Source organism: Hyposmocoma kahamanoa, unplaced genomic scaffold (genome assembly GCF_003589595.1).
Source record: "Hyposmocoma kahamanoa isolate Upper Pololo Valley unplaced genomic scaffold, ASM358959v1 198, whole genome shotgun sequence".
In the NCBI taxonomy this organism is placed as follows: Eukaryota; Metazoa; Arthropoda; class Insecta; order Lepidoptera; family Cosmopterigidae; genus Hyposmocoma; species Hyposmocoma kahamanoa.
In genome coordinates this window covers 84,432-112,283 of record NW_020653723.1, presented here as the reverse complement: position 1 = coordinate 112,283, position 27,852 = coordinate 84,432, and the positions used below count along the sequence as shown (strand labels likewise).

The 27,852-nt window shown below is 37.5% G+C and overlaps 2 protein-coding genes and 1 long non-coding RNA gene across 3 annotated transcripts in view; 1 reads left to right on the top strand and 2 right to left on the bottom strand.

Annotated features, from left to right (window-relative positions):
- Window positions 1-1,606: 1,606 nt before the first annotated feature.
- LOC113226737 lies at window positions 1,607-8,970 on the bottom strand. Its single transcript, XR_003310138.1, has 3 exons — window positions 8,790-8,970; window positions 6,100-6,227; window positions 1,607-2,307 (listed from the first exon to the last, which is right to left on the bottom strand). It is a non-coding gene; the product is annotated as an uncharacterized LOC113226737 (long non-coding RNA).
- Window positions 8,971-14,003: 5,033 nt separating this feature from the next.
- On the bottom strand, window positions 14,004-20,626 carry LOC113226727 (U6 snRNA-associated Sm-like protein LSm4). Its single transcript, XM_026459451.1, has 2 exons — window positions 20,238-20,626; window positions 14,004-14,193 (listed from the first exon to the last, which is right to left on the bottom strand). The coding sequence occupies exons 1-2, from the start codon at window positions 20,521-20,523 to the stop codon at window positions 14,063-14,065; spliced, it is 417 nt and encodes a 138-aa protein (XP_026315236.1). The 5' UTR covers window positions 20,524-20,626; the 3' UTR covers window positions 14,004-14,062.
- A 1,961-nt stretch (window positions 20,627-22,587) lies between these two features.
- Window positions 22,588-27,852, top strand: part of LOC113226725 (guanine nucleotide-binding protein-like 1) — a 13,234-nt gene continuing 7,969 nt past the window's right edge. Inside the window, exons 1-4 of the mRNA XM_026459449.1 lie at window positions 22,588-22,633; window positions 24,144-24,248; window positions 25,590-25,737; window positions 26,876-27,023. Of these exons, the coding sequence (XP_026315234.1) occupies window positions 24,155-24,248; window positions 25,590-25,737; window positions 26,876-27,023 (390 nt within the window). The 5' untranslated portion in view covers window positions 22,588-22,633; window positions 24,144-24,154. The remainder of the gene's footprint in view (window positions 22,634-24,143; window positions 24,249-25,589; window positions 25,738-26,875; window positions 27,024-27,852) is intronic.

The window sequence follows — 27,852 nt, the reverse complement described above, 5'->3', positions numbered from 1 at the left end:
TGGCCAGCGGGACCGCGCCGTTTACGATGATGTAGTGACGGCGGGGCCGCGGGGAAATAGACGTGTCGGTGTGTCGTTGTCGCTCGTCCTATCCTCCGCGGCCGAACTTGGGCGGTAAGCCCATGATGGGCGCTCCAAGGGACTCTCCTCGGAGAGTCCGCGCGGATGCGCGGATTCGTCGCGGGGGCTGGGGGAGCAGCCACTGAACTTCACTGTCCTGGCCCCCCATGGCCCCTGGGTAGCGGACACGGGGGAGTTCGTTGCCCAGGGGCAGCGGACTCGGGGGAGTTCGTTGCCCAGGGGCAGCGGACTCGGGGGAGTTCATTGGCCAGCATATAGGGGTCCAGGATGGAAGGCTCGTCTGGTGTTCGGCGAGTCTCACATTCGGAGTCGGGGGACCGATGTGTCTCCCTTCTCGGCGAGGGGCTGCGCAGGGCGCGGCCAGCCGCTGGTGGGGGCGCGGACGAGTGTAATAGCGTACCCGTATCCCCGTACCCGTAACCCGTAGTACGGGTCGGGATGTTCCCTTCAGGGTTCAGTCCAGTCCCACATAACCCCGGCTCTGGCCCCGCGGGGCCGGGGTTTCTGTAAGCAGATACCCCCGGATTAACAAAAAATAAAAAAGGTTTAAAAGACACACGTCAATTGACGACACACGTCAAAAAAGAGAGTGCAGTTGTCAACGTAATGATTTGGCGGAATGGTTTTTAAACAAATATGTCTGGGTATATACTCGATGACCGTGATTCAGCAAATAAACTAGTTATCTCTCTATCTATCTATTTCTCACAGGTTTGGCAGAACCGATAAAACCAAAAAACAAAGATCTCATCAAAAGAAATTGGTGAGCTCTGTAGGGCGACAGGACGCTACTTGCGCGAGAGCGACATAGCGCAAGATACTGCTATTCTCGCAAGATCACACGCTTATGTCGCTCTAGTCCAACTGTTGACTTAATTTACGTACGAACGTACTTCAATTGGTGTACCAACTTGTTATGTTAATGTTGTTCCGCCAAATTGTTGTAAATTCGCATATTTTCCTGACATTTCGTAGGATTTTTTTCTTTATGTTCGATCCTTCTATTTCTAATTGTAACAAATTAGTGGAATAAATTCACAAAACAATAAATGAATATCATTTAATCAAAAGTACTATTTCAATGTGTAACATTTTAAACTATAACTGAGTGTCTAACTTTTTACTACACTACATAGATGTAAAAAACATATCATCCCTTTCCTGACTGAGTTGTTACAAATGACATTTGTTATTTTTTTAATGCATTATCGACTTTACATTACGTCCGTTTACATTACGTCAATGATTTACATACTTTATCTATATATTAAGATGTAGGTCATGTCAAAGTTGTTATAGTATGGTTATAACCAGTGATCGGAATTGAGAGAGTGATATGACTAAAACAATCCCGGGAAAATGTTCACGGGACACGCTTGAGTTCATGGGACACAAAAATGGGAAACCGTTATATTCCAAAAATATTCTGCATTGTTTTCGTCCATTATAGCAAAGCTAAAGTTAAACTGGTCGATTTGAAGTGAAACCATTGACGACACCCGTCAATTGTTTCGAATTCGGGCTGGCCAATCGAAGCACAGTTACCGTAATGATTTGGCAGAATAGTTTTCAAACAAATTAACTGACATTTCGTCTCTATTTCTGGTTACTTGATGCCAAATAGTAACTACTGCAGCAAACAAAACAAATAAATGATAACGACTTGGGATTTTACAACCAGATATGTAAAAAAAGTTAAAAAATGCCTTTTCGCTATTTTATTTTTAATTTACCTAAGAACATTCAATGTTGTAATGTACTTTTGAAGACTTTACCATCACAGGTGTGACCAAAAGGGACCAGTAAACGTTGGCTTGTTTGAAAAAAAAACAAACATACTCTTTTGAGATCTGAAAAAATAGTTACTATATCTAGTTATATATCCAATGTGTTTTTTCAAATTTCATGCGTTTAGGTTGAAGAACTGCCGAGTAATTTTGAGTGGATGTCCAGAAAGTTTCGCTCGCGTCGTTTGCACTTCGGTAAAAAGAAGAATCTTCACTTTTGAAAGTTCATTATGATCATAAGCTTACCAAATTACGACAAATAATTTCGGATACGACAGCTAGTGAGGAAAGGGACAATATGACGATTTCAAGTGTAAACTCTTTACCTATAAAGTAAATAGTTCTAGTTTTCGATCTGGTAAATACGCTGTCGTATACTGCGCCCTCCTCCTGGTTGCTCGAAAAACTTCCTTCCCCATCGATTGTCGGTCTCTGCAAGCTATACTCCTAAGTAAATTCCGATCCCGAATTAAGAGGGCAGTCTTAACTAACCATTAAGCATAACTCAAGTGCTAAAATAATGTGGTAGAGTTTTAAAGTCTATAAAAATGCCCCATTGCCTTGAATTTTTTTTATGATATGAAAAAATAGGTAAGCGACACGCCTATAGTATAGTGGTTTAGGTAATTAAGAGCAGTTATTCACGGTCATTTTAAACACTTGGGAAAATTCTGCCGCCTAATGCTCACGGCAGAACAGTAATGGCAAGAGGGAGGGCAACGAAGCTGCTGATTACGCAGGCATAAGGGTGCGGGTCACCTCTGTTTATGGGTGACGGGCACATTGCTAGTGACTCTCGGATTTACGTTTATGGCTGCATTACAACTGTTCTAGATAGGCGTGTTGCTTACCACCACGCGCACAACTCAGTCGTTCCGCTTGACAACACTTGTACTTGACGTCATAAAAAAATCGTTTTTAGGGTGTGTACAAATCTGACTTAAGCCGGGTACTCGCTAGAGAGCTGTAACCGTAGCATGTTGTTATCAAAAATCATAATTACTTTACATATAAAAATGTTTTTCTTTTTATATCAGCAAAACTAAATAGAACGTACATGTATGTATAGTATACGACATATATTTTTCAAAAGGTTTTAACTTTGTTTGTAAAAAAATATCTCTCTCTATTCGCGCAATAGAACCGATTCAGTACTGGAAAAATTGGCTTCGAGCTGAGGAAGTGTCGACTCTTATTAATGCACGGGTGCAGCGTGCCTGCGGCGAGCGCACAGCGCATTCGACAGATCTGTACGCACCCGTACGGTGCGCGTTTGGTGGACAATCCTCATAATAAAACTGCCTTAGCGTCTCGCTTCTTTCGATGAAATAACCGTGTTTTGGTACCTGGGGGTCTATTCTTGATCTACGTCCAACATCCGTCCGAAACAATTACTGTCAAATAAGTAATATTCCACAAAATTAAAAGACAAGTTTCAAGTATGAAGCTTCATTCGCATCACGCGTCTTTTCATTTGGTCAAGTATTGCTTATTTGGCAGTAATTGTTTCGGACGGAAATCGAGAGTAGACCCCCTGCTTGGGCAAGTATTCACGCGAATATTCAACAACGGACGACGTCCTTCTCGTCAACTAGAATCGGCGGATTAAAACACATACCTAAGTCAAAAACCAGCGTCAATCTTTTCAATTAATACATCTACCGACTAAAGCACATAACGTCGTCACAGAGTGAATGCCTCGTATATGTGATTTCTATGTAATTTTTCAAGACGAAGATAAAAATGTGGTGTAAAATGTAGCAAACGCAATAATATTTGTAACTGTGGTCTTGGTGGACATTTATCAGATATCATTTTTCATTCATAATTGACATACCTTAATTTTTTTAATACAATGAAAATTTTAATCATTGTCATCTATAGTTATCGTTTTATTTTCATTTACAAAACAAAGTTCTTGTAGAAAAATCCTATAGTTAGCATTTTCATTTTATAGTTAAATTGTACCTTTCTCAGATACTATATTACTTTAAGAATATGTTAAAGCAAAAAATTCATAAGTTTTTCTTCAACAAAAATCAATAAAAATGTACTACGTGAAAACGCGTACGCGAGGTTTTCCCTTTAGGGCGACAATAAATTAAATTAATTTGTAATTGAAATTCTAGCAGCGTATTTTTCAAATTTATCATTTTCACAACACAAAAAATAAATTATTTTATCAAAAAATGAAGCACTTTTTTAACTTAATGATATGTGCATTAGTCCGTCAACTTTAATAACCTTTGACTTGTTCCAAATTACCGTTCACAAGTATATTCAAAATCGAGGGATCCGAGACAGAAACCAATAAGCGAGTGAATTTTCATGAAAAGTGTTCTTATCTAACACATTATAGCGTACTTTTCAAAGATATGGTTTAGTAATTAAAACTTTAAAAATAAAAAAGATAAATTATATTGTTTTTGGTTCGCCTCTATGTTGCTGTATGCGGTTGACCGAATGGCGCTTGTTTGAATTTGTACACTCCTATATCTGTTTATTGCATTCCAAAATTTTTCTCAAATGTTTCTTCAAATTAGTCTCAACTCACACTGTCCCGTTTTTTAACTACAACGCTTGACGACGCGCGTCGTCGCCCGTTTCCATATTTGCATAACACAAATTTGTACCTTAATGATGGGAAAATAGAGACGAATATCTATAGGCAAAAAACATGACGCGTCGCGACGCTTCGACTCTGCGCCATTGTAAGTTGAGCCTATCATAAAAATTCACACACTTATTGGGTTTAGCGTCGGACCCATCGAAATACGGTTTGAAGGTTGTCATCCATTTAACGCCTCATCTTCAGACCAGTACACCAGGCCTCAATAGTCATTTTTCATGCAAGGCTACAAAGTTGTTTGACGAGGGTGCTTGTATTGAAGCGTGAGCAAGCGAAGGAATCTAAGGGTCGTATTCTAGAACTCTACTCAATGCTCAAGTCAGGATTTGAGTATGGTTTAAAGCACTCGAAATCATACTCAAGTCCCTGCCATTAGGGTCGTATTTCCAGTGCTTGTGTTGCCAGTGTAATCCTGACTTGAGCATTGAATAGAGTTCTAGAATACGACCCCATGAATCCTGAGCGTAGCGAGGGTTTCAAGCCACGAGACACAAAACAACTTTGCTACCGAGCGAAACACACAACTTTTCACCTCACTGTAGCTAGTTTTTCATTTTTTCATTCATTTTCAATAATAAGGATAAATGTACGACAAATCGCGTAGTTGAACGTGTCCTTTTTTTCATCGAAAAAAAAACTTAGGCACATCACAGTACAACGTCAAGTTCGAATTTCAAAAAGCTTTTCCACGCTAGCGTGGAAAAAATGCTTTAGCGCGCAGATTTCTAATGAGAAAGAAAGCCGTTCCGAGCTAGTGAGGTGAAACTAAAATTAAAACAGCCTCAAAGTTGTGTGACATAATGTCGGTTATGTATAACGTGACCAGTCTGTAAATTTATTGTATAAGATAGTTACGAAATGTTTGATGATAAAAAAAAGGATCTAAAATTGCTTAATTAATCGAAAATTTTTAAAGCGATCAGGTGCTCGATGTCTGGTTGGTTGGCTTTCGCGCCATCTTTTTTTTAATCTATCAGAAAATTTTTATCACAAAACACAACTCCCGTACCTACCAAGGTACGGGTGGACACTTCTACAGACACGGTGTAAAAACTGTACAACATTTTTTGACATGAAGTCGGTTTTTACACTATTTTGAGGACAGATGATGCTGGTATGGCACTGAAGCGTTAAGTAGGGAATAACCATTATAAGCAAATTTTAAACCCAGAATTGATCTCGGTATTATCAATTTTAGACACGAATGTTCTTTAAAATGCTGCAACAGCGCGACTTACGCGTTAACTGTATAAGTATGTAATAATACTGTATGTAATATTTTTTTATTAAATTGTTGAGATATTCTAATTGCCCATTCTACAGGTACCAAAAAAGGGTTGGTACTGTGGACATTGAATAATCGAGCGAGACATTTCGACTAATGAAGCCACACTGGGTACTACCAACAAAGTCAAGCAACGGTGAGCCCCCCCAGCTGCCTTATTCCTGCCAACCAATGGCAGTTTTGGGGCTGGGAAGACTTTTTAACTAGCGATACATGAAGACAAAATTAACTTTGTTGATACGTCAAGTACGTAGCAAAATCATTGGAGTTCCTACCTACTTTATTTCCAAGATTATAATAAAAAACTCTCTATTTACTTGCAAAAACCAGACGTCCACGTTTTTCTTAGCCTGAGCAGATTTCGAGTTGCGTTTTTGGTATCCATAATTTGTGAATTTTCGTCGGCTGTTGTCCTCGGGGATTGATAGAGTTACACTCAAGTACGCTGAAAATAAAGCGCAGTGATAGCCTGGGTGCTTTGATGATGTTTTTAATAGCAGTACAGCTCCATAAGAAAGAGTTCGTCCAGGGAAGTACTGCCATCTTATCTATTTCTGCCACCAAGCAGCAATGCCAGCTGTGTTCCGGTTTGGAAGAGTAAGGATACTGGTGAAAGTACAGGCACATGGGACTTGTCACCTTGTCTCAGGGTGACGAGAGCTATGTCTATATTATTTTAATAGTGGCTTATGGCTGACTATGGCGATGATTTAGGAATGGATATATTTGATGGTAATGTTAAAAGATTTCGCAATCGAATCCACAACCACCACGGTTTCTCTCTTTCATGGTTATAGTCATAGTAATTCAATTTTATTTAAGGTTACAGTTTTATTTGTGCCTAAGTATTTTTTATTAATTTACAAACAATTTATATTTCAAACAAAATTGTTTACTCATGATTGGTCATGCTGTATGTACATGTTTAGGTTTACATTCAAGAGTAGAACTAGTAGTAATGTTTAAGCTTTGGTTAAGGAGTGAATGTAAACTGTTTTGTACATCTAATAAATAAATAAATAGTGAATTAATTTATCGGCACATTTTCTCGTTTTCACAATTTTGATAGGAGTGACGACGAATCGAATCAACGTAGGAATAGTGAAGGGAAATGGAATTCGAGAATGAAGCAAAATTTTAAAAGTAACCAGTGACGAGGATCAGGAGGAGGGACGAAGGAGGTCAGCATGTAGGTAAACAGAGACTCAGCTTTCCATTTGCTAGACTAATAATAGAAGTTTAATAGAAGCGGGAGGTACGTGTGCTGCTGTCATTTAGTTCACTGCAGATGTTGTTTCAAGTAGTACAGCTCCTTAGCTATGTCTACCGCCAAGTAGTAATGTTAGTTCCGGTTTTGAAGGGTAAGGGTGCTGGTGAAATTACAGGCACATGGGACTTGTCAACTTATGTCTCAGGGTGACGGCCGCAGTGGCAGTGCCCCTCAGATCTTTGCAATCTCTCCTGATCTCCACTCCACCTGATGTTAAGTGGAAAGTGGTATCCAAACGCGAAGGAACCTAGTGCAGCGATGAAACCCTCACTGCACTAGCCACCTCCACCCTGCCTGCCTACAATATGCCTCTTCACGCCTCGTTTGAAGGACCCCGTATCATAAGAGGGAGGGAAGACATGTGCCGGAAGGGAGTTCCATTTGTCAACCGTGCGGCAGAGGAGCCACCGAACCTTTTAGTAAGCGATGGAATGCGGCTAGTGAAACGGTGACTACGAAGGCCAGCACGCGTGCTTCTGAGCAGGTACGGGGAATTTAAAGCTCTTGAGTGACACTGAAACTGTTATGGACAGGCGTGTAGCTTGCCATCAGGTGTACGAAAATGCTGGGCTGACCTGCATCTTGCTTTAACGCAGTGTGTTCGTTATTGACATTTGGAGGAGTATGCTGATAATGGCTAATTTAGTTCATATTTCTTCAACATTTAAATACGTACCCAAAAAAGGGTGAGTTATTAATTATGTGTTTTAAGTTTTAGTTTATGTTTGCAATGTTCAATGAACATTGATCTTATATTTATTAACGGACTTCAAAAAGAGAAGGTTTTCAATTCGAATTAATGTTTTTTTTTTGTATGTACGTGATAACTCCGGCGTTTGTGAACCGATTTTGATAATTATTTTTTGTAGGAAAGAGAGTACCTCGGTAGTGGTCACGAAAATGTTCGACCTCTAAGGGTGGCAAACTAGGGGATGAATGACTTTTGAGGTCGGTTTTTTAGTACTTTCTACTGAGATTGTTTATTTTCTAAATGTTACACTGTAAGGTAGTGTAACTATTTTTATTTTGATAATATATAGGTACGGTAAAAAAGACAATAAAAACTTATATACTAAAAAGTAAAACTAGGATTTTTAAATTATAGGAATAAAATTGGGTCCCCGCGACACGGTGCCCAAGATGCTGACAGCGTTCCTCCTTTCTATTGCTATGCTAATGCGTTGGGCAAGGTAGCTTCCGGCCCTTGGGTTTCGTAAACAGTCAATTAATTTTTTGGATAAAATTTTATATAGATGAAGGGCACTGGGACCCCACGGGCCAAGGGTTTCGACTCCAAAGGCTGTAAATAGTCGAAGCCTAGTAACTGTACATGTTAAATGTAACATGTCGCACTGTTAGTACAATAGTGTTGTAACTCAAAATATGTGAAATTTATTAGAATATTGTAAGAAACAATCAAGAGATATCTACTTAACTCAAAATGAGACACTGTATGTGAGCTAGTTCTGGCAAAAATTATCCATATTCAAAAATATGAAATTATTTTTTCCATTTTATTTTTAAATATATTTGTGAAATTGTTTGTGTCTATAATAAAGAATAACATATACATAAATTTTAATATTTTTTTTGCGGGAAGTGTGTACTTCGTTTTTCATCGATTCTGAGAAAGTACACTTTTTGAATTAATACACTATTTTATTAACAGTGCGTTGTATAAAAGTATTATTCAAACTAAGGGTTATATTTTTTATAGTTGATAAAATTTAAACTCACCAATAATAAGAAGTAGGTATTTTAAAATTATCATAATTGTGAACGTGTCAATTAAAAAGTTCTTTTTAGTTTGCTAAGAAATCTGTGTTTCAAAATTTCAATTTCGTATCATTCACTATACTGTTTTCCGACACCGTAAACTTGAATATTGATCCACGACGAGGGCTGGTCAAAATTCAACGGCACCACCGAATAAACGTGTAAAAGAAATACTGCAACTTTGCAGGAGTGATTAAAAGCTTAAAAAATTATATTACAACGTTAAGAAAAATAATATTACCTAGAATATAATTGCAAATTCAAATTCAAAATAATCTTTAGTACACTTAAAATCGTTATAATGGTTAAACTCTACCGCTCATTCGTAAGGCAGATTCCCCTGAGCAAGAAACTCTAGGGGTTGCTCTTTGTAAATAACATTTGTATACATTCAACATTTACAATATATTTTTTCTTTTTATTTGAAACACCAGAGACCGAGACTACCTCCATGAGCTAAACGGGTTACTACCACGGATTTTTGTTATCCAAGTACGCAGAAGTTGTATAATAAATAAGCTTTAGTATAAAGTTTTTGTTTCACTATAGTTTTAAACCTCGTGAAAGGCAAATTTTGTATATCAACCGGAAAGAAATCGCTGGAGGTTAGGAATGAAACACCAACTCGTGGTTATGTGGAAAATTCTCCGCAGTAATATAGATTCCCCATATTTGCATTATGAGCTGTGTCGACTCTTTGCTGACGACACATCCTTGATATTTAAAACAGACAGACATCACATTAACTATGATATTAACCATACCCTTTAAAAGGTAGTTTATTGGTTTAATGTGAACAATTTATTGCTCAATGCCAAGAAGACAAAGTGTGTTAAATTTGAATAACGTAATGTAAAATCGACTAGTCCAATCATAGAAATAAATGGAGAAAAGTTAGACTTTGTTAATAAAGCTGTATTTTTGGAAGTGACCTTAGATAGTAAGCTTCAATTGTTTCCACATATACCTTCCTTAGCTAGCATATTAAGCTCTGCTGCATACGCAGTCCGTAGAATACGTGAGCTTACCGATGTTGCTACTGCTAGATTAGTTTATTTTAGTTACTTCCATGGTATAATGTCCTACGGGATTCTCATGTGGGCTAAAGCGGCAGATATGCAAACCATATTTGTGTTGCAAAAACGAGCGATTCGTTCTGTGTACCGTTTAGGTTCTCGGGTATCATGACTGTGGCATCGCAGTACATTTACTCAAATATTTTATATGCCCGTAAAAATATACATAATTTCATTAAGAAAGAAGATATTCATAATATTAACCTTAGAACTAAGTCCAAACTCATGGTACCACGATTTCGTTTAACTCAGGTAAACGATTCTTTTATGGGGAACTGTATACACTTTTACAATAAGATTCCGGAGCATATATTAAGTTTACCATTTCCTAAGTTTAAAACTTACATTAAAAGTATTTTAATTGAAAAGTCATATTACAAAATTGAAGATTATGTTTTAGATAAACAAGTATGGAAAGACAACAATAGTCTAGATTCCACACAATTATGATTCAAAGTGTATTCCATAGCATTTAAGTTTACTTGAAAAGAGCAATCCCTATTGCTTGCTCGTTCTTCTCAGGGAGGCCAGCGTAGTGAACGAGCAGTAGCTTAAAAAAATGACGTTTTCAAGTGTAAAAATTTTACCTGTGGAAGAAATGATTATTTGACTTTACCCCCGTAACTACTACCGCATTAGAAGACACCAGTTGCTTGCCACCCCGTGGTGCCGAACCGTAGCGCGCGCTAAATCACCCATACCGAGCTCCCTTTGCGCACACAACTTTATCCTTGCCATTAACCCAGGGGGGCTAATCTCGGTCTCCGTCAATTACTGTCACAATTACTGTCAAATAAGTAATATTCGACAAAATTAAAAGACAAGTATCCAGTATGAAGCTTCATTCGCATCACGCGTCTTTTCATTTGGTCAAGTATTGCTTATTTGGCAGTAATTGTTTCGGATGGAGATCGAATGTAGACCCCCAGAATGCGACTTGTTTGCGGACGGATGGTCTCTGTTATTGTTAAGATGCCTACGCTGTTGTGAAAGCGATGCCTGAATGGTATTTAATCTTGTGTTTATTACGTTGTTATGTTAGTAATGTATATTTAATTATTGTAATTGGTGTGTCCGTTAGAATTAAAGTAAAATAAATAAATAAATAAATATTGCTCTGACCCTTCCATGTCTAAGTATACGTCTCACTAAGAGCGGGTACACACGGTGAGTTTTAGCGGTGTTGAATCAATTAACTAATTTATTTATTTAATGTATTTATTAATTTCACTTTTAAATTTACAATTAACAAAACATATTATTGTGCATAAACATGTACAGATTTTCGTGCTTAGTTATTCAATATAAGCGACTGTGTCGATTAGTGGTGTTCATGCAAAGAAATATCGATATTTTTTTCAATGCGATATATCGAAATGTTGTATCGATATTTTGAGATATATCGGTACAAAACACCGATTATATAGTAAATAATTCTAAAAGATAGAAGGAAGGAAATTTTACTAAGTGTAAATAAGTAAAACCACCAGTTTTGACACAATAATCAAATGTAATAAACAAATAAGAAATCTTATTCTTATATTCTCATTGGTTAGCCGCATACAAATAATATTATTGACAACCCAAGTTTATGTTCACACGCCAGAAACATCAATCTACACATTGACGTATCTTATTCCGTTGCACTGGAGGCGATTTTCGAACAAAAATGTGTAAGTAGTTTACAGTATCGCTCGCACACAAGCAATATTATTGTCTATATTATTTAGTGTGTGCGGCCAGCCAATAAAACTATAACCACTAGTAGTGGTCCACACGTTACACTAACACATGACCAGCGAATCAGCGCTCGAATTGCGTTTCGTTTCTGCAAGTACAATTTTGAATTGTGTACTTTCAACTTTGTACGATTTTTCATGTATCGGATAAAATATATCGATTCCGAATGATACGATTATATCGGATTGATTCGATATATCGATATATTAAAAAAATATCGATATATATATCGAGCACTCTCAGGGTCGTATTCCAGAACTCTACTCAATACTCAAGTCAGGACTTGAATATTGCAGTGAGCACTGAAAATCATACTCAAGTCTGCTCAAGTTCTGACTTGAGCATTGAGTAGGGTTCTGGAATATGACCCTTAGTGTCGATGCAGTCGCGCGTTTGCATAGATGCAATCGCGTATAAGTCGCAAGTGTAGCAATTTCGCGAACGCTCGTTTCCATCGCTGCTTTAGCAGTCGCCGTGTGTAACCACTCTTACAAAGATAAGCATAAGACAATAGGTCACGTGTACTTATACAATTAAGTGCAGTCAACAGCACATTAGACTTCACATTTATGTTCGAAAATCGCCTCCAGTGCAACAGAACACGATACGTCAATGTGTAGCTTCTTAATAACGCACACACTCAACATAGGCCCGCACTAGGGAAACCCTGTGTCGCGGGCGCCATTGACACACACATAGACACTCACGAGAGAAATAATAGTAGGCCATACAAATAGCTCTCCCGGCCCGGGAATCGAACTTTGGACCTCTGCGTGGCAGTCCGACATGGTAACGGTTCGGGCACGGAGGCAGTTAGATAACAGTTAATGATAAACATTTAATTATGTACAAAATAAAAGCAAAAATATAAATTAACTGTTGTTAAATTAACTTTATATATAATAGAAACGGAAATTCAGCAGTTGCCAGCCCTGTGGATTGCAAAATCTAACAAGCAAACTGTGATAAATCGGTTTTTATTAATTAGCAACAGTGAGTTCTCCATTAAAAACTTTAAATGAACAACCTACCTTCGTGTACGTATGTGTCTTTAACTACGTAGTTATCTACGTAGTTAATTACGTCACGGTTATTCGTCATGGTGTCAGTTGATGCGTAGATACCTCTAAGATATAACCAGAAATAGAGACGAAATGTCATTTAATTTGTTTGAAAACTATTCTGCCATATCATTGCTGTGACAACTGCGCCCTGGGGATAGCTAGAATTAGAAAAAATTGACGGGCGTCGTCAATTGTTTCATTTCAAATCGACCAGTTAACTTGAGCTTTGCTCTAACGGACGAAAATTGCAAAATTACCATTGACTAAATTACAAAGTCAAAGTCAAAGTCAAAGATTATTTATTCCATAGGTAAAATAAATTTACACTTGAAAACGTCACATTTAAGCTACATTTAAGCTACTGCTCGTTCACTACGCTGACCTCCCTGAGAAGAACGAGCAAGAAACTCTAGGGATTGCTCTTTTCAATTGACATACATATTTAATTACCGACGTAATTTGATTCCGTTTGTTTTGTAACTAGATGTTATGCTGTTTTTCCCCACACCACCGAATGGAACAGCTCCCATTGTTAGAGATAGATAGATAAATGATAAAACGGTTATTGTCTTGCATCACACACACAACAATATAATAGGGTAAATTAATTAAAAGAGACACACATAAATCGAAATTAAAAAGAAAAAAAAGCATAAGAACATAATACTAACCTAATTATCGTGCCTTAGTGTAAAATTTGCTCAACAGCAAGGCACTGATTTCCACAGGACACCCCTCAGATCCGTGCTATTTAAAGCTCTGACCGGCACTACAACTGTTATGGACAGGCGTGTCGCTTACCATCAGGCGCACGACTTGTTCGTCCCATCACTTGTCACGTTGTGAATTTGTGGTTTTACCTACAGTTATATTTTCCTCAGTTCACTAAGCCAAGATTCCTTATTAGCAACTTTGTAACAGATACATCTATTTCATACAAAATCGAAATACCGACGCCTACTAAATCTGACTAATGACAGGCAGACAGGCACTCACTACGAGGAAAAAGGAACGTAAGCGCGTGCTCAGAGAGGACAAACTAACGTTGCCCGCCGTGTGCAGTCATGCGGAACCCAATGCTGCGGTTGTACAAGGATTGTAATGTAAATGAAAGATTGTGCGTTTGCACCGCCGGCGATACACTCAGCGGTAGGCACTTATCGCGTAACCTCGAGCGAGTGACGGAACCATACCTTAGAACCGTGCCACAGGTAAAGCCGCAATGCGTTCCCAGCACATTATAGGACATATAGGACTGCCTTCACCAAAAATGAAACAATAAAAATCCTTACAAACAAAATATCTTACTTTATTTAAAAAAAAGAGAACCAAATCACAGTTGCCTAGGAATTATCTACTTTTTGTTTTTATTTTGTGGTCTTCCTTGGTTACCTCCGCCCCTCGCGAGGGGGGCGGGACGGCCGCGGTTGCCGAATGCGCCTCTGCTGCCACCACGGCTGGAACGCATATTCTGGCCACCACGACCTGCAAAAGGAACAACTTAATTTTTTAAGCTGTTGGTGGAAGTTGATACAATGGAGAGGAATATAAACAAACAGCTGATAGTGTGCATTGACTCAGTTAAGATATCTGTGTGAATGTAGATCAGTAATTGTCATAATTGTGTCTGATATTAATCGTAATAAAAGTCTGACATCTGTGGACACCATCACAGTGGTAATATATACACTTTATAGCTTCAAGGAAACTGCCTCCGTGGCCGAACGGTTACCATGCCGGACTGCCACGCGGAGGTCCCAGGTTCGATTCCCGGGCCGGGAGAAATATTTGTACGGCCTACAATTATTTCTCTCGTGAGTTTGGGTGTAATTTGTGGTTGTCTATGTGTGTGTCCATGACACCCGCGACACAGGGTTTCCCTAGTGCGGGGCTATGTTGAGTGTGTGCGTTATTTATTTATTTATTTAAATGAGAATTAAGAAGGTTCGGTTTATATAATTGTAAAAGAAGAAAAGATGAGGACCAAATTGGCCTATATGTCTTTTTTTTAATTACGTAGGCAGCAAACAAGCATACGGCCCGCCTGATGGAAAGCGGTCACCATCACCTATGAACGCCTGCAACACCAGTGGTGTCACGAGCGTGTTGCCAACCCCTTAGGCCCATTCTCAAACCCCTTTAGAAGGACTCCATGCTGTCTTTCTGCGGGAAAACGAAGGGAGAGAAAAAAAAGGGAGAGAGCTCGCAGTTCGCGCAGAGTGGACGTGTTGACTCGTTTTAATTGAAATTTTAAATTGTGCATTTGAAGTAATTTAAACTCAAAGTCCTTTACTTTAGTATCAGTTTTAAGTGCCGCAAAAGTGTCATACGGGTCGTTATAGTTCTAAGTTGCAACTTGGACCAGTGCAAATCTGGTGCAAACTACCTGTCCTTCTCTCGTGTGAAAGGGACGGACTCTGATAATTCATCGTACTCATACTACATTAGACAACAGTAGGCAAGAATGAATGTCCAACATTCACCACCGCATGGATCGAAAACATGTCACGATAGCGATGAGACGATAGCAACTCATAGCAGAATGATAACACCTCGAACTTCAAGTAGTGGAGGATCCTTAACGGACTTGAGGGAACTGTCTAAGCTGGAAATGCAACAAATCACTATTCGTAACAAAAGAAAACAACCAGATGACGATTTTTCTTCGAAATTCGATAGATTTCAAACCGAAATTATGTCAATTTTATCAACTATGGCTCAGACTCAAACAAACAATCTGAACAAAATATCTGAAGATGTATCACTTATCAGAGATCAGATTACTCAAATTAAAACTACAACAGATCAACTTGTAGCTGAACAACAGAAATTTAAACAAGAGCTGAAAAATATATCCACCTTCAAAAATGATACACAACAAAAACTTGAGTCTCTGTCGGCTGATGTTGATACGCTTAAGACCACTGCAGCCACTACTTCGACGCCTGCGCCTGCGTGTGAAGACTTTATGGCTGAAATCTATGACAGAATTCAGAGGGAGAAAAATATAGTCATTAGCGGTGTAAACGAAATTAATTCCCATGTATCTGAACAGAGGCGCACTCATGATAAAATAGAAGTAAGTAAAATTATTAATCAAGTTGTCTCTAACTGCGCTGAGCCTATTAAAATTATTCGGTTGGGAAAGTACAGCAGCAATAAATCCAGACCACTAAAAGTTTGTTTTTCAACGTCGGATATAGCTAAATCGATTCTGCGGAATAAAGCGAATTTAAAAGCTGATGGAATCAAAATATTTTCAGATACAACACCTAATCAGAAGACCTTACTGCAAAATTTGCGAGAACAACTAAAACGCAGAATTGCTGAGGGTGAAAAAAACCTCACAATTAAGTACGTCAAAGGTATCCCCAAGATTACCGAACTCAGTACAAAAAACCTCGTATAGAACATACTGTCGAAAACTTTACCGTAAACAACGTAACATATTTCACAGCTAGTACCTACAGTAACCTAGTTAACAATCCGAAATCATTAAAGTTCCTGTATGCGAATACGCGCAGCATCGTTAAACCTGGCAAACTAGACGAATTGAGATGCAGTATTCAAGCAATCTCTAGCATTGTACATGTTATAATTTTAACGGAAACTTGGATCAAGTCTGAGAGTGAAGCTCAAAAATTAACGCTACCTAATTATACGCATTATTTTAATTATAGAAGCAACAAAAGGGGTGGAGGTGTTTCCATATATGTTCATAACAACCTAAAACACGAAGCTAGCGAAGAACTGTATGAAAATGACAATCATTACCTATGGATACACATCGACAAGTTCAACTTAAACATTGGTGCTATTTACAAACCAGAAAGGACAAACAATGACAGTTTTCTCGAAACCTTCTCACAACAATTTCTCAAACGTCAACGTGTAATAGTGTTCGGCGATTTCAATTATAATTTGCTAGAGGATAATCAATCAATCACCAATTACAAAACTATGTTACTTGAAAGTGGACTTACAATACTAAACAATATTGACCCTAAATACTGTACACGAGAGACTTCTAGCACAAAAACTATTTTGGATCACGTCTCCACCAATCTAAGGAATAATAGGTTTCATTTCGCTACTGTAGAATCATCAATGTCAGATCATAAGCAGATCTATATAGAATTACACAAATATGAACCTGAAACAAAGAAAAAAATTGAGTACCAAGCAATAGACTATAACAAACTATATAAAACAGTAGAACAGTACCAATTACAATATTTTGAAACCAAATATGAGAAATTAGAAATTATCTTAATGGATGCAGTGAATACAGCAAAGATTACAAAAAGTAAAATACAAAACCCTCCAAGAGCAGATTGGATAAAAAGAGATATAATTGAAGCTATAAATAAAAGAAATCAGTTGTGGTATATGTACATGAAATCGCCACAGGAGAAGAGTATCAAGAAACAATTTGTCGCCGTAAGGAATCAAGTCCGTGACAATATTCAAACGACTAAGTGTCAGTATTATCATAAGGCATTTAAAGACTGTGAGAAAAAACCCCTCAAAATGTGGAAACTTATAAATAACTTAGCAACTAATAAAGTTAAAACGACTTGTGCTCCTACAAAACTTGATACCAACACGGGGTCTATTACTCATGGGTTCTCTCCATGGCATAACAAGATGTTTCCCGTTAAGTGTTCGGTATATAATATACAATTCGTTGGTCAAAACACACCTTGACTACCTTATTGAAGTTTGGGGTTCTGCTTGCAAAACACACTTAAAAACATTGCAAACAGTACAAAATAAAATTATAAAAAAACTTTTTCATTTCCATTATCTAACCCCAACTATAACACTGTACCAGAAAACAAAATTAATGACTGTTTCACAAATGTATAATTATAACACCTGCATACTGATTAGGAAGATTCTAAATAAAAATATTCACTCGAAAATAAATTTCACTAAAAAACGACATATTCAAAAACGTATAACTAGGCGTGCTAACGATATTTACTTGCAAATACCGCGAACGAATTATGGAAAGAAAAACATAATGTACGAAGGAGCTCAAATATATAATAAATTACCAAAAGATATTAAGGAAATACAGTCATTCCAATTATTCAAAAAGAAATTAAAATTTCACATTATGAGGAATTTCTCAGGATTTTAATGTTTTTACTTTTATTTCAGTAGTAATTGCTATCAAATTGTCACCATGGCAATTGATATGCGATACTTGATTAAAGCCTTGTTGCTGTTATTTTTTTTGCTAAGTCAGATCATTAAGTTTTATTTGTATACCTTCTTTTAAATATTTAGTCAACACGTACTCTGTGTAGAAATTTTATGATACCTTGTATTTCTCCTTAAGTGAATATGTATGTTCTTTGAGAAATAAATGTCTTAAACCATAAAACTCCGACAGACAGACAGACAGACTCCCTGCTGGTGCGATGGTAAAATGATGCTGTTGACATCATGTCAAACAGTTCTTCAGAACATTGGCCATTGTACAAGCGATAGAACAGGCGTAGGGAGGCGAAGTCTCTCCTCCAACAGACATACAGACAGTTTCTAATATATCTATATTATTTCAATAGTGAATTATGTGAAGTTTAGGAATACATGAAGGTGATGATTTATGGACACATCCTCTCGTTTTCATAATTTTGATGGGAGTGACGAAGAATTGAACCAACATAGGAACAGTGAAGGAAAATTAAATTCGAGCAAGTCCGAATTTCATTTTTCTTCGTGGTGGTTTTGTAAAAACATGACTTCTCCTTCTTCTTTATAATGTTACAACATAGTGTTGGGTAGGAAATGAAATTAAAATAAGTTTGAGGGAGTATTTCATTTGAAAAAATGAGGCAGTACAATGTCCATGCTTCAATTGAGGTGAGGTAGTGGTAAGAATGAAAAGCGCCAGAAAGCATCTTTACAAATCTTTATATTTGTGTAATAGCTAGGGTTTCAATGGCGGCACCATTACATCCAGGTTAAATGGGCCGAGTAACTGAATTATAGATATAGGTATACGAAGGCTGTAGACTGTTATAAATTATTACACATGATTTAGCTTATTTAATGATTATAAACGGAGTAAAGAACCAAAATTAGCGATTATTCGCGATGGAATTTGAAACAGCTCCAACTGTTGTGGCGGTCGAGCTGGGAGTGATCGTGGTACGAAAACAAAATGAGAAAGTGAAGGAAGATGGAACAATTCAAATTTAAAATTTAAATACATGTAAAATAAAAAAATGATAGGATACAAGCGGAGAGAGGCGATACAAAAAGGTGACATGACGGTGTAAGGAGGTCACACCGTCACAAGAATGTTTGCACCTACAGTGAAGACTTAACAGACAGGGTATATTAAGCACATTTTCATAACTTGATGGTATCAATCAATTGGATAACTTAAGTGTTATGATGTAGTATAAATAAATGCTAATTTAGATTTTAAGACTTTCGTGGTTATTCACTATATGATTATCACTAGTATCAGGTTTCTTACCTGATACTAGTGATAATCATGTAGTGCATGGAATCCAGTCCTTAGTGCGTGCAGTAATAAAAACAAAAACACCTCGAGTTCAGTTTTGCGTGTGGATACAGTGAGTGTGGTTTGTGTGAAAAAAGTGAGTGACAATGGTAACGCCACAACAAATCGCGATGAAGGTAGTCGTCGACAGCGCAAGAGGGTAGACAGATATGTCTGCTCATAAAGCTGTCATCTGCCGCCGTCCAGTCAACCCGTGACCATGGAGCGTGCAACCGTTCCGAAATATCGGGAAAATAAAAAGAAGTCGTACTGTGGTAAGAAACCTGATACTAGTGATAATCATTAAATGCTAATTTTTTTGTACTATGATAGTATGATCATATGATGTAAAATCGGCTAAAAAGCGGGCAGTGCAGGACCAATCATTGTTGCATTTGGTGAATTCGAAGCTGTGTGACATGAGTGGGGATGTAACATGAGGCTATGACATGAAGAGGTGTTGTGACAAACTAACCAAGCGAGTGGTACAAATGAGTTGCCTCGTGTATGAGTAACACAACACTGGGCCATTGATAAATCCGCCAATGCTAAGTTAGGAACGCACGCGTTTTTATTAGAAACACTTTGATGTAATGACAAAAGGGTTTGACATAGGAGTGCAACTTAGGATAATAACGCATAGAAACCTAGCCCGCACACGCTAAGTGAGGCAAATTGAAGCGCTCCCAAAGGGCCTACACGAGCAATGACGAAATATGTGGTAAATGAGTGTAAAAATACGTCAGACAAACATAAAATAGATACTAACATCACATTCCACAAGGAAGTAACGCGTTTCAACTTGTATTTTTATATAAATATTCACTAAAACCGAAAATTAACCTACTACTAAAACTAGCCTACATGAATTTGATTTTTGCCTCACTTGTGACAGTTCGTTTGATATGAAACTATCATTCTATGCGTTAATATTCTAAGGGAGTGCAGTTGAAGCTCTCTCCGCCAATGGCGTACTTAATACAGATGAAATTGGAAGTGTACTAACCTTTATTTAACTCGCTGCGACCTCTAGCTTTCACCTGACTCTCTTCCTTAACCATGTCAATAACTTCGTCTGGGATCCTCAAATACTTAATCGTACTGCCTCTAATGTAACATTCCGGCATCCGCCAGAACTTATCACCGTCTCTTGACGTGCAGATCACCTCACGAAGGTTTATATTCATCCAATTATCACAAGAAACCAAATGTCCGTTGTATGTCTCGCCATTTTTCAATTCCACCAACATTGGATGGTTTTGCGCCGTTCGTAATAAGGATAATGGCAGCATCTTTGAAGTTAATACTGTTTTTAAATGTTGGAAAATTTAATTTTGGTGTATTTACACTTTTTCTGTTGATTGTTTGTATAGATTCAGAATTCGCAGAATGAAGGTTAGAATTTTGGGTGTTTTATCATAAGCACTAATTCAACATTAATTTTTAAGCTACATTATAATATTGTAATTTTTAGTTTTCTCAAATCGTTAATTTAATTTAACCATTTTAATTATTTCATTTTTATAAGTTGTTAATTACCACTAGCTAACATGTTCATAGTTCACATTGTTATTTTTAACTCGATCTATATTATAAAAAGTTTGTTTTAAGTTGCTAACTTCGTTTTATTTTATTTTTTGTCCCAAACTTAATCTAACTAGAAGGTTTGCTCTTGAATTTAGCAATAAAATACGAAATTGAAATTTATTAGGAATATTAATCTTTTTTCTTCTTAATGAATGGTTTGTAAGACTGCTTAGTAACCGACAGAGTTTGGAACATTACGTATTATTAGGTTATATTGTAGTTATATAATTAGTATTCCTGGATTTCGTATTATAAACACGTTCATTCCCAAAACAACAAGAACAATAATTCAAGTCCCATAATTCGGCAAATGAATAATTTTAGATAAAAGTACTAAGGTTTCACTATAAAACACCTTTTCCGGTACGATCGTTACATGAATTATGATTGTTTGTAAATTGCAAAAATTTGTTTTACTTATTTTGAGTAGATTATTATTTTCTTCCTATTTAAAAAAAACATATTTTTAAGATAGTATGTGAATGTAGTTATGCGTACCATCCATTGACTTACAATTATGTGGACGTCGGGTCCGCGCTAAAAAGTGTCCGCACTTGTAAGGCGCTAAAATCGTATACAGAGCGCGACACTCCGCTTTAGTCTTCATTTGTTCTACGGACAGCGCGATACTGCGATGACATAACAATTTAAGGGTCGTATTCCAGAACTCTACTCAATACTCAAGTCAGGATTTGAGTATTGCAGTGAGCACTGAAAATCATACTCAAGTCCTTGCCATTAGGGTCGTATTTCCAGTGCTTGTGTTTCCATTGCAATCCTGACTTGAGCATTGAGTAGAGTTCTAGAATACGACCCTAAATTTCGTATAGGTTGACTTGGGACATTTTTTTCGTGGTTTTTGTATTAGACCCGTCGTCCATTTATTTGTAAGTCAATCGTACCATCTGTAATATATTTTTGTGAAAGGTTAGTTAATAATGTACTTAAACTGATTAATCTATTTTCGTTAGGCCGGCCACATTGTGTCCGAAATATCGATTCGAGATTCCGTTTAGACATAATAATAATAATAATAAGTTTAAAATAAATACGAAAATAATAATAATAACAAACACAGTCAACATAGCCCTGCACTAGGGAAACCCTGTGTCGCGGGTGAAATAAATTACGAGAGAAATAAATGTAAACCATACAAATATTTCTCCCGGCCCGGGAATTGAACCTGGGACCTCTGTGTGACAGTCCGGCATGGTAACCGTTCGGCCACGGAGGCAGTAATACATCACACACATACGTATTTCCCTTCAGAATTTGGACTCAGCCGAGAGACGCGAGGCATTGAGTGAGTCCGATGTTCTCGCAGCGAAAATACGTACGGAATTTACGACTGTGTTGCGGCCGTACACTATCCATGGAAGACATTAATTCGGAACGACTTTTTCCATGCGGAATTCCAAATGCACAAGCCACCATATGGAATTACGAATCGGAAAAAAATTCGAACGGAATATATATAGTGTAGTACAGTTATATATGTGTGCTAAGTCCGTGATTTGTATGGTTTTGCTGTATTTGAAACGGATTCCGTCTGTATCTGGCCGACCTAGAACATTTTAGCGAGCACTTAGCGAGGCTATCGGCTATTTTACTTGCCACTGTCAATGTCAAAAATGTCGTTTCACGGGCGAACATCGTGGTTTCAGAAACAAGATATCGCATCTGCGATGACTACGAAACGAAATGCGTCTTGTTCCTTATAACGCCGTTACTTCGTGAAATTTCTCGAAAAGATCTCCTGAATTCACTAAAAATATCTAAAAATTGTTTCCTATCGATCCTGCTTGCTTCTAACAGGTAATTGAACAAGTTTACAAAACAGAAATCAATTAAGTTTTGATATTTTCAGAAAATTTTCGGGTCGTATGTTTCGAGCTAAATCTTTTTTTTTTCCAAGCCGGTCTAGCCATACCTAGGTATATTCTGGTTCTAGACTGCATTGACCTTCGGTTTTCAAGGTCTACACCATTTGTTTTGTTTACAAACGGAGTCGTGTACATTTGCATGTAAAAGTTTTCACAATTTTTGCGTGAAAGTTAAGAGTGAAATTATCTTTATTAACATGTGTGAGAGTCCTATATTAGTTACTGTAAGTTGATTCTTGGCTACTTCTACTGTAGTCTAGTCAAATTCAATGTAGTTTCACAAATTCGATTAGGTTCTTTTCAGAGCTCCTTGTGAAAATGTCCAGTCAGAGAGGTACTGCCACCTTACCTGTTTCTGCTGTGAAGCTGTAATGTCAGCATTATTGGGTTCCGGTTTTTAAAGGGGTGAAATTACAGGCACGTGGAAATTGTCAACATATGGGTGACGGGTGCAGTGGCCCCTCAGATCTTTGCGATTTAAAGCTCTGAGTGGCACTGCAACTGTCATGGACACGCGTCTTGTTTACCATCAGACACACGACTTGTTCGTCTCCTCACTTGGACCTATCATAAAGAAAGGCCTTTTTTGCCTATTTGTGTAGGTTGTCACATATAATATGACCGTCTATGCATACTCCATTAGATACCAGTGGTGAAGCATTGGTATAGCTGGAGCAACACAAAAAAAACTCAAGAAGAAGTGGCGCCTTGGTGACACTTAACACAATTTATTAGCACACAAGGTACTAGTATACTTCATTTAACTGGTTAAGTTATTCTACATTTAAAATTTAGCACAAAATGTAATATGATAAATAAAATAAAAATAGCCTTTATTTACTCATTACTTCTAAATCTAAATTAATTCTAAGTCTTAACTAACGCTTACTTCTAACAGTATTAATTCTTAATTCTAACATCAGCATCGGTTCGGGCTCTAATCAGGTTGTCCTCTGACATAGGCCTCGTCCATATTTCTCCATAAGAAACGGTCTTGTGCGGACCGGCGCCATTCTCGGGCAGATCGTCTTCCCATCTTCTTGTTGACCTTCCTCTATGCCTCTTTCCATCTCTTGGATACCAGTGTGTCACATCCTTTGACCACTTTTCTTTTGCTGATCTTATTGTGTGTCCACACCAGCACGCTCCACTGTTAGATATGGAAAGATATAACCCACACCTTCTCCGATTCTTGTAACTATCGACTATAGAAGATGTGGGTTATATATAGTTTTCGATATTTAATTCAGCAATAAATGTTTTTGATGTAACTCCATCCTATCCCTTTCCTCCAAGAGGGGAGCGATTGTCAATTTCCGCCAATACAAGTAGCCATGTGAAGTGACACCATAAGGTGGCAGCACTGTCCTGGACAAACTCTTTCACAAGGAACTCTCCCACTACTGAAGTATCACGCTCACAATCCAACTAATTCTTTCCAGAGTAATCCAAGATGCCACAAGCTCGGCGCAAGACACCCTTCAGTGGGAAAGCGAAGAAGCAGCAGCTGCAGGCCAAGAAACAGAACAAGACAATGCTGATGTCTAGTAAGTATTGATTGAGTGCTGACATGTCTAACCAGGGCTGGTAGCTGTAAAGGTACCTAACTGGGTGATGAAATACTTTCATAGGTTTGTCATAGATGGCGCTATGGCTAAAAAGTAGTTGAAAACCAAATACAAAGATCCGACAACAAGCACATAGAATAATTTGTGAGGTTTGCTTGTTCAGTTTGTGGTTTAGCTGGCATAGTGTCTGGCACAGTTTGCTAGAAGATATTGGTTCGAATCTGGCCAGATCAAAGGAATTTTTCTAAGAGTTCGATCTTAGTATTAATAATTATAACAAAATTGTGGAGTAATTTCAAAAAAAAAATTAATTAAAAAAGTTATTAAATATCATGATAGTCAAACATTATGAAAATCCATAAAAATTTTAGTAACGATTTAGGAATTAAAAATCACAAACAAAGTAGACATAATATAGTTACAATGATGATGTATCCGTGTAGAACAGTCGAGTGTGTTATAGAAGGAAACTGCCAATTGATTGTATGAGTATTGATTGCAGCAATTTCTGTAAAATACAACAAAGCGATACCTCGAATGAAAGCTTTAGTTAAGTTTAGTGTTTGATAACTTTCTGTTATTTTTGTAAACAACCACATTTATTTACTAATATTATTTTCCCCGAATATTGTAAAAAAAAAAACAAAAATAACTTTATGGAAAGGAAAAGAAACAAAATAAAACCGACTTCATGCAGCCGAGATCGACTGCATGCAGTTAAAATGGTGCTCATTGGTGGAGATAGTTGTCAAAAATAGAATATAGTTTTCTCAACGGTATCTATTCAAAAACAATTGAAAGCGTCTCAAGTGGTCCGAGCAAATGAGTAAAGCCAGAGTCCCACTGAAAAAAAGGTTCCATATTTAAATAAAGGAGTGAATGCAGTTTACTTTTGTGTTTATCTAATGCACCCAGGTGATTTAAGGGTCGTATTCCAGAACTCAATGCTCAAGCCAGGATTTGAGCAGACTTGAGTATGATTTCAAGCACTGAAAATACGACCCTAATGGCAAGGACTTGAGTATGATTTTCAGTGCTCACTGCAATACTCAAGTCCTGACTTGAGTAGAGTTCTGGAATACGACCCTCAGTTTACTAAAAGTGTACTTAATGCACCTAAGTGAATTAAGTTAACGCACCCGATAATAACTTCATGCAGTCGAGGTCTCTTATGTTATGACTCCACACTCGTTTTAGTTAATACTGTAAACATGCAGTCAATCTGTTAATAGCTTCACCTCCAGGCGAACAACTTGTTCCTTCCTTGACTTGGTGTCATAAAAAAAATAAAATCCCAAATGTGATTTTTGTTTTTCTCAGATGCAGCTAGTTCAGCAACCTACGACATGATAGCGGTAAATTATCAGCCGGGCAAGAGCCGCGGGGGGCGCGGGGAGAGTAATCGATACGCGCTCAAGTTTTATAGGGAGACTGAAGCGGAGCTCAAGATGAAGAAAGAAGAAGCGCTGTGAGTGTTTATTTTGTCTCTTGGTCGCTACTAAGATCAATTAAAACTAACGGGTCCGTTCATTATGCCATCGGTTTGGTAAGCCCCAAGGTGTATGCCCCCCATGTTAATAAATTTTCAATCAACATTTTTAGTCCCATATCTATTAATATATAAAACTATATATAATAAGCAATAAAATTATTAAAAATTGTGTAGTACAGTAGGCTACCTGAAGTACTCCATGCAGACAAAGTTGCTGGCACCGGCTAGTTACTCTACAAAATTTTAAATAAATTGTAATTTAGACTTTATATTTTATTTCTCACGGCAACATTTTTAAGGGTCGTATTCTAGAACTCTACTCAATGCTCAAGTCAGGATTGCACTGGAAACACAAGCACTGGAAATACGACCCTAATGGCAGGGGCTTGAGTATGATTTCGAGTGCTTTAAACCATACTCAAATCCTGACTTGAGCATTGAGTAGAGTTCTAGAATACGACCCTAACGATCGTTCTCTGAGAAGAGGCTGCATTTGAGTAGTGGTAGAATTTCTTGGGAAAGAGTTAGTCCAGGGAAGTACTGCCACCTTACCTGTTTCTGCCGCCAAACATTAGAATAGAATAGAATACATTTATTACAAAACACCACACCACAATAATAAACAGTAAAAAATTAAAAGTAAAAGTATTAATGTGAACATAATTGCGTTCCGGTTAGGAAAGGTAAGAGTGCTGGTGATGATATTACACGCACATGGGACTTGTCAACTTATGTCTCACGTAGGAAATGAAACTACTTTTCCGGATTTAAATCGCGTATATTTGTTTTTTCAAACAAACCGACGTTTCGGGCCTTTACAGGTCCCATGATCACGGTTGACTAAGGTGGTACAGTCTTCAACCAGTTATGTCTAATATTGATGCAAACTACCCTATTTTTTCAAATTTAGTGAAAAAACAAATATACGCGATTTAAATCCTGAAAAATAGTTTCATTTCCTATGTGTAACAATCGCGAAAACCTAAGAACTCAAGAAAAAAGAAGTGGCACTGCGACTGTCATGGATAGGCGTGTCTCTTAGCACCAGGCGTCCGACTGCGACATTCGCGTTTACGAAATCTAGACTTTTAAGTTGAATGCGTGCTTGTTTCAGTAAATCACTAAACCCAGTTCCCGAGAAAGCAATGGAAGTGAACCCGTTGGAATATTTTCCCGCTGACATATCGTTCCCTCAACGCCCACCGTGGGACTACGCGATGTCGCCAGCGCAACTTGACGCGCAGGAACAGAGATACTTTAAGGTTAGCCTGTGAATCACTTTATCGCCGTACATATCGCACACTGAGATTGATAAGTGACACAATGCAAAATATTCGCTTTTGAGTAATGAGCAATTTTAAAGACCTGAAAATTGTGATAACTGCATGCGATTTTCAGCTAAACAAAAGGGAACTTACGTAGTTTTTAGAAGTGTTATACAAATTTTCACCTACCACAAACAAAATAAAAGTATTTTTTGAAAAATTTATTCAGTGTCACTATTCCCTTAGTCTTTTCATGTAAATTAACATTTCTTAATTAAATTTTTATTGAATTGATATTCAATTATTTTTTGTGAAATTACTCCACTAGTTTGTTATAATTATTAATACAAAGATTGACTATAACAAAAAATACATACGAGAATTTCGACGACTCGGTAACTGGACCCGTGTATCAGATGGTTAGAGCAAAACTACGGTGCAGCATGGACGTGGGTTCAATTTTTGCATTCATAATCATAAAAAAACTGGAGGTATTTCACAAAAAAAATCTTAATAAATAAACCTAAAAGCTGTTAGAGAGAATGAATGAAAGAAGAGAGGGTTGACCAAGGCGAATTTACCATGATCAAATTGAGGCCATCCAAAAGAAGGGCCAGATCAAGAGTACCCTAAACCGCCGAGCGTGTATGAAAGCACTGATGCGTGTTGATGAGGCGAAAGATGTGTGTCAGGATCGTAGCAAGTGGAAGACTGTTGTCTCTGCCTACCCCGATGGGAAAAGTATTTTTTATGAAAAGTGTGACAAACAAATTGTGCGCCTTTATATAAATAGAAAGTTGTGCCATCTCCTGAATAATCACTCTTT